This window comes from Miscanthus floridulus, chromosome 11 (genome assembly GCF_019320115.1).
Source record: "Miscanthus floridulus cultivar M001 chromosome 11, ASM1932011v1, whole genome shotgun sequence".
NCBI classification, from domain to species: Eukaryota; Viridiplantae; Streptophyta; class Magnoliopsida; order Poales; family Poaceae; genus Miscanthus; species Miscanthus floridulus.
This window is the reverse complement of record NC_089590.1, coordinates 79,299,041-79,316,849: the sequence shown is the minus strand read 5'-3', so window position 1 is coordinate 79,316,849 and position 17,809 is coordinate 79,299,041. Positions and strand designations below refer to the sequence as shown.

Sequence of the window (17,809 nt, the reverse complement as noted above, 5' to 3'; positions counted from 1 at the left end):
CAGATCCGCCGCAGCAGCGATAACTCATGCCGAACATAGCCTAGAACGGGAGGATGGTTTGTGATTGTGATGCTGTGTGGGGAGCACGCGCGCAACTTGCTTGCGATGAGACTATTTCTTTCCAAAGCACCGGCCGCCCCTATAGAAATATAAGAATTCGATCCGCTCCTGCTCCTACGATTTGGTGGATGGCGGTGGGTAGACGCCGTCGTCGACGAAGCTAGGGAATATTTGAGGCGTCGGAAGAATCTCTACCTCACTATCGGTGGACTGATTCCTGCTTCTAGGCGAAGGGCGAGGGACGAATCAATCGCCGCTAGACGACCTGGAGTCCTGGGCTCGTCCAAACCCCTCGCGCCAACCCTGAATCTTCCTCTCCCTCCGGTCGCCGCCGGCCGGCTTCTCTTTCACGAATCACGACGGGAACCACAGCCGGAGAAGTACAGTGTAGTATAGTTGCTACGGCAGCCAAGACGGGGTTTGGTCGTTGGAAAAACAGCTGCTGCACTGCACGCACTCGTTACCGGAGACGGCAGCAGGCAGAGGCCGCAGCACGAATCGTCCAGGCACGCCGCACGCGCTGGAAAACGTACGAGACGGGGCGGTTACGCACACGACGGCATACTCCACGTGCTCGTATGTTTACCCGCGCGGCGGGGCCCACTGACCCAGCGGTAAGGCCTGTAGGCTGTAGCAAGCGGGCGCGCGCGGCTGCAGTTGGTTTGTTTCCTTTTCGTCTCGCCTGCTTGAATGCTCCGGCCCGTACGCGATGGGGACTGCTCGGCGGCAGCGTATGGCCGTGTGCGTCCCAACTCGACCGATTTTTTTTTGTTTTTTCAGCCTTTTTTTAAGATTTTTACAAATACGTCCCTGTCAGTATCCTCTCAAAAAATAGATCCTGACCTCGGCGCCGTGACTATTGGCGCCGAGCTTACACGTTTCGGCGCCAATTGCTTTGGCGTCGAGGTCCAGAGTCATTTTTTACGTGTCGTTGACGTGGCTGCTTGCGTGGCACGGACGTGGCATGAGCTCGGCGCCGTGGATATTGACGCCGAGCTCCACGCCGTAGATCTTGAGGTCAAGCTCGACGTCAGTTACTACAGCACCGAGCTATGGAAATTGATATATATACTGTATCAGGAGGGAACCTGCGTTGTGGTGCATCCCTGGTACTGGTAGTCGTATACAGACAGAGGTTGGAGAGAGTATATATATATATATATATATAAGTAGTTATTTATTGGGTATATGTCCATCATCAAAACCCGCTAAGCACTATTCTTTTTGGCTAATTGCAGTGTCCGCTTGCATGCGCACGAAGAGGCCACTAGACGTTACGCGTCCATATTTTGTGGCGTGAGTTTGTTAGCTTCTTTTAAATAAAGTGGATACTAAATTTATTACTGACTTATATACTTTTGTGTAAATAAAGTATGGACACATACTTAATAAGAAAATGAGTATATTTGTATACTTGTACTTGGGAGTATATCCATATACTTGGGCGTATATTTGGGAGTACATCCATATACTCATGGAATTTTATTATAGAGTATACCAACCGTTTTTAGGAGAAAAAATAGTATGCTAGTACATGGACATACTTTTTTGACACGAGTATCAGTACACAAACATTGACACGATCGATGCTAGTATGCCTACATACTTTTGACAGGAGCTAGTATTAGTACATACTCTATCTAGAATGTACATGTAGATACTTTTTTGAGAAATGAGTATATGTATATATATGTAGATACACGGAAGTATGCTTAGTATATGTACATACTTTTTTTACGAATGAGTATATGTATATGTAGATACCTTTTTTTTGGACATGAGTATCAGTTCATACATTATTTACGAGTATATTATTTTACTACTAGTATTTATCTCTCGGTTTGCTTTTGATCGCCGGTGCACCGAATGCTTCGTGGTCGTCGCAGGGATGAACCATGGACACGCGGACCGGCGGACGATATAGGTGAATGCAGACGTAGCTTCCTCGAGGTGCAATCTGCTACCTGGTTCATAAAGAATATAAATGAGAAACTACGGCAAAAGTTGCGGCCACACGTTTAGATTGGAATAAACAAATCGATTACTGCAGTAAGGATTAGGTCATGTTCAGCTTATCTCATATTCGGCTTGTTCGACTTCTTTTTTCAACCGTAACAGTATTTTTCTCTCACAACAATTCAACCGGAACGGAACAGTATTTTTCAGCCAGCTTCAGTAAGTTTCTCAACTATACCTGGATCCCATCGACGGATGTTCCTAATCACAGAGAGAGAAATTATGCCTAGGCATCACAGATCTGCATGCCACGTTTCCTGTCAGCTAGGGGCGATGCCAGGCTTGGTGGGAGAAATACTGGAGTATAAGATGTCGTCTACCACCGTATACGTGATTTAGCGGGTTTAACTCGGTGACATGCTAAGGGAGTGCGACACCCTTACGTACGTGGTTTAGAGAAGGAAGTAGAACAAAGCTACACTTCTAGAGGGTAGCATATATCGAGTATGTGGATTGTATCCGGTACGCGTTTGATACGTCGTGGATGTGTATCTGAGAACGTATGATCTCTGATATATACGCGTATCGGACGCGGCTGCCAGCATCGGATACAATACAACACCTCAAGGCGTCTGGACTCTCCCGGCATGCGCTGGCCGCATTTGCCTGTCCAGGACACCTCAAGGTAGGTAATTTATTTAAAAAAAAATTGTATTAAATCTTTCATCATATACTATACTATAGTACTTAACGAACAAGTATTTGGTATGTTATTTGCAAAACATCACATTCATAAATAATAAATTAGGTTACAGGTTCAAGGACACATGCAGTACAAGTGGCAATTCTAATTACATGCAGTACGGGGCCTCCATTTTAGCGCTGGTAAAAGCTTCTTGATGTAGTTAACGACAGCAGCTTTGTCTCTGATGATGGCGTACCCATAAGGCCTCAGGATGCGGTCCATCTCAATCAGAAGATCCTCCAGGCTACATCCCTGATTCTCTATCTCAGAAAATAGGAGCCAGGCGTGAAGGAGGTCGTAGGTGCGCGGGTATGTGGAGAATGATTCACACCTTCAGTTAAACAAATCGTAGATAAAGAAAATTAGCATCAGCCATATGTAACAGCAAGTAAGGAATAAACGGGACAATGCACAAGAAATTTCTTTCAGTGGTTATCACCATGTCAGGCATAAGTCAACTACGGAAGACGATGCAAATGGAAAGAAGGGTCTTTCAAAAAAAAAAAAAAGCAACAGGGCAGATGCGTTGATAGGCCTAACTTTTTTTTTTTCATTTTTTCCCCAACGAGCCTGATGTTTTTAGGTTTTGTGTAATCATAATAACAATGCAGGTAATTTTCTAATGGATAGAACTATGGCCTCAAGGCTCAAACACTACAGCCACATGTTCCAAAATATGACAGCCAAACTACCTAATTTCTGAAAATCATGTTTATAACTGCAGCCACTATGCTAGTTGCACAGATTAAGAATTACACACGGTTGCATCTTAGAAATCAAACAAGATAATATCACCCCTCCCCTTTCCACACATGAAAACGAATTTATATGGACAACCATGAGAAAACAAGTTGATAATTTATATTTATGGCTAATTAATTGCAGACTATAGTCATGCAATCAAACTGTTATCTGCATGCCACAAGAGAACATAAATGTAACAGTTCTAATTTCTAGGTATGCAAATTCCACCTTGAAACAATTAAATAAATAGATGGGAAGTACGTCAAAAAATCTTACCAATCGTGGGTAGTCCCCATTAAACCACGATCGTATATAACCTTCAGCTTTCCAGATTCCGTGAAAGGAACTACATTCATTATCCAGACATCATTTTTCTTCATAGATGATGCAAATCCTCCAAGGTTAGCACTCATATCCATAACATTTCTAAAGGAATCCTTTCGTATCTCAGACTTCATGTGCTTCCAATATTGAATTACTCTAGAATGCCAAATGTCCTGCAAATAATATTTCAAGGTTAAATAGATCACCATCAGAGAGGGTATGTGTGGTTCAGTGGTTGTGTGCCCATGTTGCAAAACGCTGATGTTTCATACTGCAGCCAGCTAATCCGACAACGAGAGCAGTGTGCCATTTCGAACGAGCGGCTTGGGTATGGCAGCCTCCTAGTGCCCAGCACACCAAGGGTTGCCGGGATCCCTCTCTCTAGGGCAAACTGAATTTGATTTTCATGCACGTCATTGGGAGCGAGAGACATCGTAAGTATATCATGCGAAAGAAGGTAAGCGCCAAAGCTGGCAACCCCATAGCCGACATCAAGCACATTCCTGACGTTCCCTCCATTGTTGAGCTTGCCATTTGGAAAATTGAGCATCTATCACGACAGATAAAAAAAACATTGGTCGCATTAGCCTACGATATCAACCATGTGCAGTAGATTAACATCAAGAATATTTTCAAACCTGCACGAGGTGCACAATATACTTGTCAGTGCCAGTGTGGAAGTGGGTGCCCCCACCAGGGAAGTTGATCTTATCGCCATTGACGACCATCCACCGCTGGTCTGACTTCTCAGCAGCAAGGTGCGGGTGGGGTATGTTGGCCTTCCGAACCTCGTCCCTGCTCCTCGGCCACCTGATGGGCACTTAATCAAGCATCGCGCGGACGCGCGCACATCACATCAGCGTGAGCATTAGAGCAACACAAACAAGGTGCAAGTGCAACACGACACTCTGCAATGTAACACACGGTGGCTTCTCCCTCACCTGGTATCCGACGGGCAGTGGGATGAGGCAGTTGAGGCGACGCGGCGCCGGTGGGCAGTGGCGCTCGTAGTGCTCCATGAGGGAGAGGTTGAGCCAAAGCCGGAGCTGGTAGTGGAGGCGCCGGTCCAAGCACGGGATCAGCTCCGAGTGCCGCGCGTCACACACCTGTTCGATTTTCGAACCCCACGACACACGCACGCGGGGTCAGCACTTGGCAATGCGCGCAGTCACAGACCGCTCATCACGACTCCGTTAACGAAACAAGCAGAGGGCGCGGGTGTTGGGCGACCGCGGTGCGCACCGGGATGGAGGAGACGGCGAGGTCCGCCGGGAGCGCTTCCTTCCCCTGGACCCGGAACCGCAGCCGGAGGGGAAGGCGAGGGTGCGTGCGGCGGATGGAGGGGGCGAAGGCGGCGATGTAGAAGAGGCAGAGAAGCGCCAGCGCGACGGCCGAGCGCGCCACCCCCGCCTGCTCCCCTGCCCTACGGCAGCGGCGCCCTCATTGCCGTTCCCGCTCACGCCGCGCGGCGTGGCGTCTTTACTTCACTGGTGGGACGGCATCGGCATGAGTGGTAGCGGTGGCCTGACGCCCGCGGACGCGGAACGGCGCAAGGGGAAAATGCGTACTGGCGTCGTACTGGCGCCCAGCTCATGTCACGTCTACGCCACGCAAACAGCCACGTCAACGACACGCAGAAAATGGTTCTAGACCTCGACGTCAATTGCTTTGGCGTCGACACGTGTAATCTCGGCGCCAATTATCACGGCGCCGATGTCAGGATATATTTTTTTTAAAAGATACTGTTAGGGACGTATTTATGAACATCTTTTGAAAAAAGGGCTGAAAAACAAAAAAAAAAAATCGGCCAACTCGACGGCGTCGCGTCGGTCGACTACACCTGCATGAGTCGATCGCCCGCAGGCCACCGGTCTGTTCGCTGGTTGGTTTCTGGATTGATAAGCTCGGCTGGTGCTGATTTGTTACGAGAAAAAAAACAGTGTTGGCAAACCACCTGCCTACAGCCTGCACAGCTGCCCTCGCGCTCGGTCGCTCGCCCCGGCCCCGGCCCCCCGCGCGCGCCCGGCCAAGTTGATTGGGTGGCCATTGCAAGCGGGGCATCGTACATGCTCCGTCCGTGCTCCGTCGTCCGGCTCGTTCAATAAAGCTTCCCGCCATCAGCTGTTCTGCGGCTGCACCCCCTTGCCAAGCGCACAGTTCGTGATGGGTCATGGGTGGCTCCGTGGCCCGGGTGCCGACCACTTGAAGCTGCGGTGGCGATGCGGTGTGGGGTCGGCCCATCAGACGGCTGGAGGTCGTCGTCTAATTAATGTGATCTCAGGGCAGCGTCCGGTGTCGCTTTTGTTGATGCGTGCGAGCGAATCCCTGACCCTGCCGATAGTCGTTGGTGTATTGCTTTCGTTTGCCGTAGACGTACGCCGAGCGTGAGACCTGCTCAAATCCGGGGAGCTCTACGTAGGACGAGAGGTGTTCACGTGACTGCGAGTGCGAGGTCGTCAGTGTCTCAGTGAGCCTGCCCTGTGCCTGTCCGACGGGGAGAACCTTCAGGGCACTCTCACCTCGCCTGTAGTACTACTACTACCACTAGGGCCTAGTAGGGGCCAGTAGCAGCAGCAGCAGCAGCGATCGAACGCATCGACCCGACACGGGTTTGAATGTTTCGCCAGTCCTCTCATCAGTCGTCACAGTGAACGCCTTCAGCCCTTCATGCAGGACAGCAGGGTGATGCCGGCGGGGACGGAGGGAAAGAGACGGCCGCGAGCGAAACGGCGTCAGTAGGACGGCATCACACAAATCATCCCCGACATGTTGGAACGGGTCACGTCTGACGCGTGAGACCCCGACCCGACCTGGTCGCGCAGCGCAGCGCAGCGCAAAGCATGACAGTGCTGCGTCAAAAATCGCCCCCTCCTCCTCCCCGTCGTTCTCAAGCAGATGCGTTTTCATTTACCTCGGATCCCGGCTGGGAATTATGAGCCCGTTTTTACACGGGTGTTAGGCGCCATGATGGTTAAACTCTTCTATCTATTGCTGTGCTGTGCTGTGTAGATGAATGCTATGGTCGGTCGATGCCGCCGGTGACATCGTTGCGACAGCGAAATGAATGAGATCTCCATCCAAAGATACTATACACCACAGGGGCGTGCCGGTACACTGTACACGTACAGGTACAGCAGCGACAACACCAGTACGCTGTCCGTATTCTACATTCTCTGTCGCAGCGCCCCAGCGTAACGAAAAAGAATCATTAGCGCATGAACAGGGCCGCAGTGGGGGAAGGCCCTCCTGCTGCCCTGCGGTACGAGTACTCCTACGCCGTAGTAGCGCGGTCCCACCAGACGAGGCTCGCGGTCGCAGCCACTGACAGCAACAGTGTGGGGTGCGGTGCAGCGTGTCCCCAAAGTTTTTTTTTTATTTTTAACACTTTTCGTAAACTAATTTTAAATCTAACATAATTTTTTTCTAAAACTAACACTTTTTGCCGCGTCTATTGTCATGGCGCGGCGAAATACTTGTGCCGCGCCTACATCGTGGCGCGGCGGGAGGATGACGTGGGCTCGTCGTGGCAGGGTCTGTCGCGCCACCCATCTTGACGCGGCTGTGACGCGCCAGCGCCGGTGGCACATTAAGGCCCAGTAAAAGCCCGCGACGCCCCCACTGCGCCCACCCTCGCCCTCGACCCCAGCGCACGCCGCCGTCTCCGCCCAGTGTCGCCACCGCCAAGGGGCCGCCGCCGTACGCACCGCCTACGTGGCCGCCGCCGTGTCGCCTGCACCAGGCGTCGCCGCCGTCGCCTCACGTGCGCCGCCGGCCGGCAAGGCTGCCAGCAGCCATCTCCTTCAGCTTAGGTGACCCCAAAAGGTCCCCGCTTGTCAAGGTAGCTCCCTCTCTCGATTTCTTGTTATTATGAATGTTATTTTAGCTAGGGTTAGTGATTTAGGATAGTTAGGGTTAGTGATTTAGTACAGTTAGGTTAGTGAATTTGTTTATTTAGGTAGGTAGTTTTTAGGGTTTAGGTTGTGTGTTGTAGTATAGTTAAGGTTTGGTTAGGTAGTTAGGGTTTAGGTTACTGTTAGTTAGGTCTTTGGGTTTAGGTTACGCTATGAGAGGATACAGCGAAGACATGTACGGAGGGGAAGACTTCAACGAGATCTGTGGTAGGAATCTTTGCTCCGTTTACAAAGAACCCGACCACAAGGCTAGCAGGCATAGAAGACGAGAGCAACATGTCCATACATAGAAGTTGTTTATTTTTCTAGTGAATTTGTTTAATATGTATGTTAATGTTACTTTGAAAATATACATGTGCTTTCATATTGTGTTCCTATTGCATAACAATTAGTTCAAATTTTGCAATGCTATATAATGTTAATTTAAATATTGTTAATTTAAATACTCTAACCCTTTGTTTATCAATTTGTAAAAGGATGGCTCCTCCCACGCAACACCAGTTGTACCCCTTCTTGAGGTGGAGTACGACGACCCACACCGAGCACACTTCTTGACTAACACCGACGCTAAGGTGCCCTTGCCTCCTTTGAGGCCCCGCACGCACACCAGGGTGCACCAATAGGATAAGCGTTACGTGCAGTACATACGGCGTGCCGGTTTTCTCGAGATTGTCCGTGTAGTCAACTACGGTCTTCTGCCCTTAACCCAGCACTACTTACTACAGCTGTAGACAGGTGCGTGTGCCTTCATTGTACGTAAACATTCTTATAATAAATTTGAGGTAACTAAGAGTTGTTCTATTCTTATAACAGGTGGAGCCCTAAGACCCACACGTTCCACCTACCTTGCGGCGAGATGACCTTGACCATGCAAGACGTGAATGCTATCTTTGGACTTTGGTTGGGGGGACTTCCAGTAACAGGTATAGTTGACAACGATCACTGGGAGGAAGCTGGTGGCTCAGTTCACTGGCTTTCTTCCACCGGACGACGAGGTTTTCAAGAAAAATAAGTGAGCAATTCAAGCCTATTTAATACTTGCATTGCTTTCCTACAGCCATCTGGTCTCATTTTCTTTGGTGAATTTCAGGAAAAATTCTGGTGTTTCATCGTCGTGGATCACAGAGCGCTTTAATTACTTGGACCTATAGGCTAATGAGGCTCAGATCGACATGTTTGCTAGAGTGTGGCTCTGGCACTTTCTTGGTGCTTTCCTATTCTTAGACGCCTCGGGCAACACCATCAGCTGGATCTTTCTTGACATACTACGCCAGCCGTAGGATAACATAGCGGCGTATAGTTGGGGCAGCGCAGTCCTGGCATGAACGTATCGACAGCTATGTGTTGCCTACCGTCACACCTCAGGGTATTCGAACCTTAGGGGTTGCTCCTACCTACTCCAGGTTTTGTGTTGGGAACGATGGCCCGTTGGGAGGCTCCTTGTTACTGGTTTACCGGTAAGTACTTCGGTTCACTATATTCTTCGAGGCAGTTACATATGATGAAATTATTAATGGCTAATTTATTATCGTGTTCAATACAATATTGGAACAGGCAGGATACACTCCCTACAGCTTTGTATATCTGGACGTAAGCAGAGTTAGTTAGAGGGAATGTGAGACGCAACTACAGAGAGTACACGGATTGTCTCGATGTCCTGACACAGCACCAGGTTACACTCTCTTTACTATCATACATGTGTCTTGTTCGATGTACACTATATCACAACCTAACTCAATTATGAAATGCTCAAGTGCATTAGTGTCCTTGGGATGCTCCGGAGCTCCAATACTATCTGAGTCCTGTCACTAGGGATGAGTCAGACGAGTATCGCTGCAACGTTCCTCTTATTTTCTTCCACGTGGTCGAGATTCACTTGTCCATCAGGGTTTGCAGGCAGTTCAAAAGAATGATAGGCTACCCACCACCGCTTTACTCCACCAACCAAGAATTATATGGGTGCGTTATCGATTAATAACAAAGCTACAATTCAGAGGTGTGTATGGTACAACTAACAATCATTTTGTTGTAGTTATGACCGCAGGAAGAGGTACAAGACCAAGGATTGACGCGTGACACATAATGCGTACATCCAGTTGTGGCAGACCAGGGACCGTCAGCCGGTCGATGCAGGTACCCCCCACGACCAGCACACCTCCGACGAGTACCTGCGGTGGCTTCATATGTCTACGAGGACACATATCAATCCCCCGTACATTGAGGAGGCGATTGACGAGGAAGATGTGATCGAAGATGTGTACGACGTTGTCACTAAGGACGACACACAACTACAGAGAGCCCCGCTTTAAAGATACGTGGTAAGATACTCGAATGATATAATTTGTTATCCATTTAGTATTAAGTATGTGTACTAAAATTGTTCAACCGCGTTTCTGTACCTAGGCGACATAATTGTCAAGGCTGTCCAACGAAGCAGCGTTTTGGCTTCACGAGTCTAGAGGGCAGGGGCCAGGCATTCTCGAGGCTTTTGTGGAGGTAAACATAAACTTATCCGTTCCGAAAATATTTCTTTAGTGTATATGCGTTTGGAAAATACACTAACTTTAACGTCTATTTATGCAGAAGGTGAAGCGGAGCTGTAGGAAGCTAGCTCAGAAGTTGAGCTGCATGGACACTCCTTGGGTGGAACCCGATTACCCGACGCGGTCGGGTGGCACGTCTTCTAGCTCTTTGAGAACACCAGCCGGCTCTTCTTAGCCGGTGACAGGTGTCGCTTCCGCAGTGCGTACACCACCACATCATAGCGCTGAAAGGACCCTGCAAACAAGGACGACAATGATGATGACGACGACGACCCCCCGGGCTTCCGCATACAGCACCATCAGTGGGACGATTTGCAGCAGGATGAGATCGGCATGTGTCAGCTAGGTGGTGCCCTGCTTAGTACCCAAGGAGCCTCACAGGTAGTAACAAAGATAGTTTCTCGCAGCCAGTGGCCGGCGTCTTGACCCCGATCCTCCTGAGCTTGGTTATCGCCGCCACGAATCGCCGAAGAAGGCACCCTGGTTGGACACGTAGTAGTCGACCATGCTGCGCGACCTCATGTCGGAGTAGAGCACCTGGTCGGAGCCCAGGAGGCCCTTTGCCGACCTATAGATTCCGGTAGAAGGCGTTGTCGAAGCCCACCGGTGAGGGGTCGAGGAAGGTGAAGGCGTTGGGGTCGGAGCTGCAGGTGCCGTTCAGCTGCGACGCGAAGCCGGAGTCCATGGTTGCGTCGCTGCCGATCCTCACCGACAGCAGCTTCCGTTCAATTGCAATTGAGGCTGGTCGGCTTCTATCTGCGTCCAGGTCCTGCCGCGCCGTGGGCCTTGACGCGTCAGTGCCGCACCGTGGTCTGTGGCGCGGTAGACCTTGTCACATCATCTATCAGCGCCCCGGTCCACGCCACGTCATCCTCCCACGGCATCACTATGCATGACACGACATATGCGTTTCGCCGCGCCATGGCAATAGGCGCGGCAAAAAATGTTAGTTTTGAAAGAAAAAACAGTGTTAAATTTAAAATTAGTTTAAAAAGGTGTTAAAAAAATCTCCCCGAACACAAAAAGAAAAAAAACGCGCAGAGATTCCCCAGTCAATTCGTCAGCCCAACTGCCGAACGCACGCCGACGCCGTGGACAACGGCAGGCACGCGCGATCCCGCCTCCCGTCCTCTCCTCCGTTAGGTTTGGTCACCAACAACAAATATCAGGAGAGAACAAAGGAAGGATGTGATCGATGGCCCGGCTCCTATAGCGGCTTTCTGCCGATGAGACCTGCCACCAATCGCCCAAAAGGGGGGCGCCGCTAGGCGCTAGCGCTAGTAGTGCCGTGCCCTTGTCCAACCAGCTCTGTTTTTGCAGCTGACGTGCTCGTCTTTCAGCTTCATTCATGCCTTCATGGGACTGATTAGTCGCCACTAGTTACTGCTGTTACAGTACAACTGTGGTGTGGTATTTATTTTAGGTCCCAGCAAGCATGCAGCAGTTTGCAGCTTTCTTCTTTTTCACCTTGCTGCTTTCCTCTTGTCGTCCTGCTCGTTGCTGTGCGTGCCAGAGGCTATCGTTCGCTGCAACGCTCGCTCGACTTGTCGCTTGAACTTTTTGTCCGATGAGGAGGTCGACGCTTCTGCAGGCTAACATGATAGACAGTGAGGCTACCAACCGGTATGACGTGGAGGATAAATGCAGACGTGTTACTTGAGGCTGCACGACACCGTGTAGCGTTGGGGTGCTACCCCTGCCCTGACCCTGAGGACCACTGTGTGAACCTATTGATGATGCCATACCGACGGCTTCAGAAATCGATCCGTGAAAAATTGGTGATCTCTCGATTTCACAATCAACCAGCGAGTGAGAAATTGAACCCAAGTATGGCCGATCTTCTTATTTGTGACTAGGTGTGGCACCTATTTTCTTTGCTCAAAATCACGTGCTTGAATAAGTCATCTTCCACAACTTATGAAAAAAAGATTCAAATGGTAGTTCACTCTTATTCAATTCACAAGCACACTGAAATGATTCTTCGAACTTCTCTTTTTATACTACATCCATCCTGCAAAAAATGTCATTCTATTTTAGTCAAATAATCGTAAACTTAACTAAATTTATATAGAAAAACACACAAATTTGAATAATACCAAATAAATATCAGTAGTTTCATCACTAGGTATATTTTCATAGTAAATCTATTTGTTGTTATAATTATTGATAATATTCTCTTTACACTTGGTCAAACATAAAATACTTTGACTTAAGACAAAACTTAAATGTTACTATTTGCGCAACATAGGCAATACATGTTAGGTCTTGTGGTTATACTATTACTATACCATGCCATTTCTAGACTCAAAATAGGCCTTCAATTGCTAATCCTTTATAGTGTTTAGGAAAATCCATTTGGAAGAAATGTAGGGAAAACATAGGAAACAAAATAATGAGGTTACAGCTCATATTTAGTTCCCTCCAAATTTACTTTAGAATGGCTCAATCCATATGAATTCAAAGGAAGTGTTGCAAAACATTCATTTGTTACAAAGGGCATTGTAGAAATTTCCCCATAAGAATTGAATCCTTCAAAATCCCTATGTTTTTCCTCCATTCCAAAGAAGGCCTAAATAAATGCACTACCAAGACATGTTTTATAGAGAATGGCCTCGTTCGGCTTGTTTTTTCAGCCCGAACAGTGTTTTTCTCTCACAATAATTCAGTCAAAATAGTATTTTTTAGCCAGTTTCAGCCAAGATTTAGACCAGCAAACGGGGCCAATTTAGTGCAGTTCATTTGATATTATAAATGTTTATGCATTTACCTATAACATCGATCAAAGTTAGAGAAGTTTTCATATAAATGTGACAATTTGGATCGAGCGAGTATGCTTTTGCCGTGCTATATCCCCGCCATCATTCTTCCAACTTCTCTTTCATATACATACACATTCATGCTAAACCTTGTGGTTAGACTATTCCTGTCCCATGCCATTTATGGCTTCCAAACAGTCCTTCAGTTCCTATTTCTTTAGGACTGTTTTTGCCATCCTCGAGCCAATGAATGACCAAATTGATCCGCGAGTCACTTTGTACGTGGTAGCTACTAGACCAGGTGCGTGTAGCATTTTGCCGCCATGCAGCCCAGGTCATGACTTTGGAACGTGAACCAGGTGGGGCACCGGGACCTCCTCCGCCGGTGCTACAGAACATGCATGAGCGTGGATGTTGACCTCTCCCGCTTAGCACACCGTATGTCTGTGCAGGGATTTTCTGTGTCGGCTCTGGTGGGTTAATCGTGTGTACAGCTCTTACGAAGAGAGGCCGGGAACCTGGAATTTTCCGAGTCATCAGTGAGTATGAACAAAGAAAACAACAAGGAGTTGTAGTCTGGTGCTTAGAATTTGATTAGGGCGGTGTCTCCGTTGCACAAGCGTTGATTATATACACAAGTGACAAGTGTTGAGGATACACACTGGCTTTCCCACTCTAACAGGATAGGTCAATGAGCTATTTTTTTAGTGTGGTACTTCTATACTTGTATGCACGTAGTATATATGAATATGATACGGAGTGGTGTGAACATACTCGGGGCTAAGAAAAGAGAGAATCGGGGTTTAGACATAGAGGCCATGTTCGCTTATCTTATAGGGTCTGTTTGGCTTGTACTAAAGCTAACTAAAGCTGTTTTGTTGTGAGAGAAAAATACTGTAGATTATATATGATAAGCCGACTGATAAGTTTAAGCGAACAAACCCTATAATCCATACTTTTTGGCTTGTCTTTTCAGCTGGAACAGTATTTTTCTCTCGCAGCAAATCAGCTGGAACAGTATTTTAGTTTTTTTTTCCCGAAGCGAACTGGACCAGAAAGGTGGGTACGTGGTTGTTGGGTGGATATTTCGGTTTCCTAACTAATTCCCAACGCACCCCAAGCAAGCAACCTCCTTCACAAATACGCACCGCTCCACAAGAAAACCATCCCCGATCTGCCGAAACTGCCCTCCCCAGCTGCCCCCGTCCTTCCCCCACGTCCTCACGTATCACGTAATCCCCCAGGGGTATATTGGTCGTTCAATCGTGTGGCCCGGTGGCTGGCAGTGTGGTCTACCAAAGTTCCGAAAGCGACTTTTGCGGAATCCAACGCCTGGTTTTACGAAATCGCAGGCGGCCTAGCGTGTCGAGATCGGATTCCCTGGCCCACTGTCTGTGAGCGGCGCGGCTTCGCTTGTGATTCCGTGCAAGGTACGTGAGGTGCGGACCAGCTCGGCTCGAAATGCGTCGAAACTGAGGGGCGGTTCCCGCAAAACCGGTCGTGGCGGCCACCGGCAGGCGTCGCGTTCGCGTTCGCGTCGGTGGTGAGGCGCCACGCCACCCGGAGCCAGAGCCAGAGCCATAGCCCAGAGCCCCGGTGTCGTCCCGACGCCTCCTCGCTGCGGGAAGGAGCGCGACGGCGTCATCCCGGGCGAAAGTTGCGTGACGCGATCACGCGACGGCACCCGGTCTCAGTCTCAGCTGGTAACCCGCGCTGCCCGTTTCCATTCCTTCACACTGCCCTGGCTGTCCATCACGGATTCACCCTGCCCCCCGGGGCCTCGGCCTCGCATTAAATCCAGCACCAAAGCGAGCCAGGGCCCCGCCATAACGCCTCCCGATAAACACCAGCGCACCCACCACCAATTCCCCGCGCCCCGGCTGCTGGTGCTGGCCCACGCCGTCAGCGGGAGTGCCGCCGAATCGGTGTCGGATCCCAAACGCCGGGCTCACTTTTATAAAACGTAACCGCAGCAGAGATGGGGGAGGGGTGGCGGTTTTATTAGTCGGAGAGGATAATAGCTGTTGTTGTAGCCATAGCATTTGGAGGTAGCCATAGGATTCCATTCCTCCCTCCTCGGTAGATTCGTCTAGTCGCCTTCCTCCTCCTCCTCCCTGCCCAGCCCCGCCCTGCATGGAGCCAGGCGCGCCGTGGCGCGATCCGCGCCAGGGGTACGCCTACGGGGTCGGATCGGCGATGCACATGCAGCTGCAGCAGCGGCCAGACGCGGCCGCTGGTGGAGGAGTGCTGAAGAGGAGCCTCGGCGAGCTGGAGAGGTGGCAGCACCACCAGCAGCAGCAGGTGGCGGCGCAGCAGGAGCTGTACCTGCGCACCGTGAGGCAGCGCACGGCTGCGGCGGTCGATATCGCCGCCTTGCTGGGAGGGACCCCGGCTCGGCCTCTGGTTCTCCCCGGGTCCAGCTTCGGAGGGGCCCTGGCGTCGCCTTCGTCGACGCTGTCGTCGCTCACCACCGCGTCCAGGGCGGCGGTGCCGCTGATGCAGCCGCAGCTGCAGCGGCAGGTGCCGCTCATGACATCCTCACCGCAGACGCAGGCCTTCGGGCTGTCCAGGGCGCCGCCGCTGCCTAAGCCGGCGGCCTCGAGCGAGCTGTTCATTTTGCAGGAGCTCGAGAAGCAGCTGCTGGACGACGACGACGACGACGAGCCGGTGGTGGCGATGAGCGGCACCGGTTCCGCGGTCACCAACTCCGAGTGGGAGGAGACGATACAGCAACTCAGCTCCATCGCGGCCACGCCGTCGCCCGGGCTCCCTGCAGCGGCGACCCCAAACAACAACAATAACGTGGGGATGACGAGGTCACCTTCAAACTCTTCCTCCTCCACGGTATCTTCATCCGCGTCCTGCTCGCCGCCGGCCCCGGGGGCGGCGTCGAGGCAGCTATTGTCGGAAGCCGCGGTCGCTATCGCGGAAGGCCACCATGACGCGGCGGCCACCCATCTGGCCGCCCTGAAGCCCGCGACCAACCAGCACGGCGACGCGGAACAGCGGCTGATTGCCATGATGGTGGAGGCGCTGTCCTCCCGCATTGGCCGGGCCGCCTCCGCCCCAGCTCAACACCTCGCCGAGCTCTGCAGCGACGACCAGCGCGCCGGGTCCCAACTCCTCCAGGACATCTCACCGTGCTTCCGCGTCGCCCTCCACGCCGCCAGCGTCGCCATCGTCGAAGCGGTGGGCGACCACCGCGCCATCCACGTCGTCGACTTCGACGTCAGCCTCTCCCAGCACGCGGCTCTCATCCAGTACCTCGCTGACCGACGCGTGCAGGGCAGGTCCCTAAAGGTCACCGCCGTCACCGACCCGAGCTCACCGTTCTCGCAGTCTCAAACTGCATCGCTACCCGCCATCCTGGAGGCGCTGAAGAAGCTCGCCGAGCGAGCTGGCGTGGAGTACCGCTTTAACGTCGTCAGCTGCAGAGCAGCAGAGCTGGACGCGTCCAGGCTGTGCTGCGAGCCCGGGGAGGCGGTGGCAGTCAACCTCGCCTTCGCACTCTCCCACGTGCCCGACGAGAGCGTCTCTCCGGCCAACCCCCGCGACGAGCTGCTCCGCCGCGTGCGCGCGCTGGGCCCACAGGTGGTGACCCTCGTCGAGCAGGAACTGAACACCAACACGGCCCCGCTGGCGGCGCGCTTCACGGACGCGTGCGCGCACTACGGCGCCATCCTGGAGTCGCTGGATGCGACGCTAGGGCGGGAGACTGCGGAGAAGGCCAGGGCCGCCGAGGCGGCCCTGTGGAAGAAGGCGGCGAACGCGGTCGGCCGGGATGGCCCCGACCGGCTGGAGCGGTGCGAGGTCTTCGGCAAGTGGCGCGCCAGGTTCGGCATGGCGGGCTTCCGCCCGGTGTCGCTCGGCTCGGGCATTGCGGAACAGCTGGTCGGCGCCCGCGTCGGCCCGGTGCCGCACGGGTTCACAGTCAAGGCGGAGAACGGCGTGCTCCGGCTCTGTTGGATGGGGCGCGTGGTGACCGTCGCCTCGGCGTGGCGCTAGACCACCATCGGGACGGCGGGAGCGCCATTATTGCCGTCACTAAATCGTCAGTTACATAATTCGCGCTATTGCTTTCCTCGTTCTCTTTTTTACCTTGAATTGGGTAAGGAGTGATGAGTTTGTCATTGATCTGGTAAAATCCTTCCTAGTTGTAGCGACTCATAATTCTTATAACTGCTCATAGTAGTATATGGAAAAGAGTAAGTTCTATCGCGATCTCCTGCTAATTTTTTGTGTGGCGTGTTGCTAGCAGAAGATAACATTCTCTCTGATTCATTCATGGTGATCCTGGTGCTACTAGGAGTATATGGAAAAGATCAAAAGAGTGTGCCTAACTAGTGGGCGCGAAATGTGCAGCTGGGCCCCAGCCCTTTCTTGTCGATTAATGGTTGTTTGCCACGTAGGCAGATGAGGATTTCTTTGTGGCGTACAAGTGTAGGCTAGGTGAAGGTGAAGTGCAGTCATGGTAAGGAAATTGCCACTTGTAAGGAGTAGTAGTTTGTGGTTTGGTGAGTTCTTTCTTTGCAGCCTCCCCAGCTCAGCTCAGCCCAACCCATGGGATTGATCAGTTAAATAAAGTATTGGTTGCTTTTGGGATTAAACTAATCAAAGCTTGGGGAATTAGAGGATCACTACAAGTGAGGGGAGAGACAGAGGTGCACGAAACGAAATGCCAGTGCATTGCACTGCTTGCTGTCAAGATGCCGGGGGTTGCGTTCGTGGGGACGGAAGCGGGGGCCCAGGGCGCTTGTGGTGGAAGAAGGA

At 51.3% G+C, this 17,809-nt stretch overlaps 1 protein-coding gene and 1 pseudogene across 1 annotated transcript; one reads left to right on the top strand and one right to left on the bottom strand.

Annotated features, from left to right (window-relative positions):
* Positions 1 to 2,863: 2,863 nt before the first annotated feature.
* LOC136492263 (probable methyltransferase PMT9) lies at positions 2,864 to 5,273 on the bottom strand (annotated as a pseudogene).
* A 9,650-nt stretch (positions 5,274 to 14,923) lies between these two features.
* Positions 14,924 to 17,260, top strand: LOC136491323 (scarecrow-like protein 8). Its single transcript, XM_066487591.1, has one exon. It carries the CDS (start codon positions 15,173 to 15,175, stop codon positions 17,042 to 17,044), a length of 1,872 nt encoding a protein of 623 aa, XP_066343688.1. The 5' UTR covers positions 14,924 to 15,172; the 3' UTR covers positions 17,045 to 17,260.
* The last annotated feature ends 549 nt before the right edge of the window (positions 17,261 to 17,809 follow it).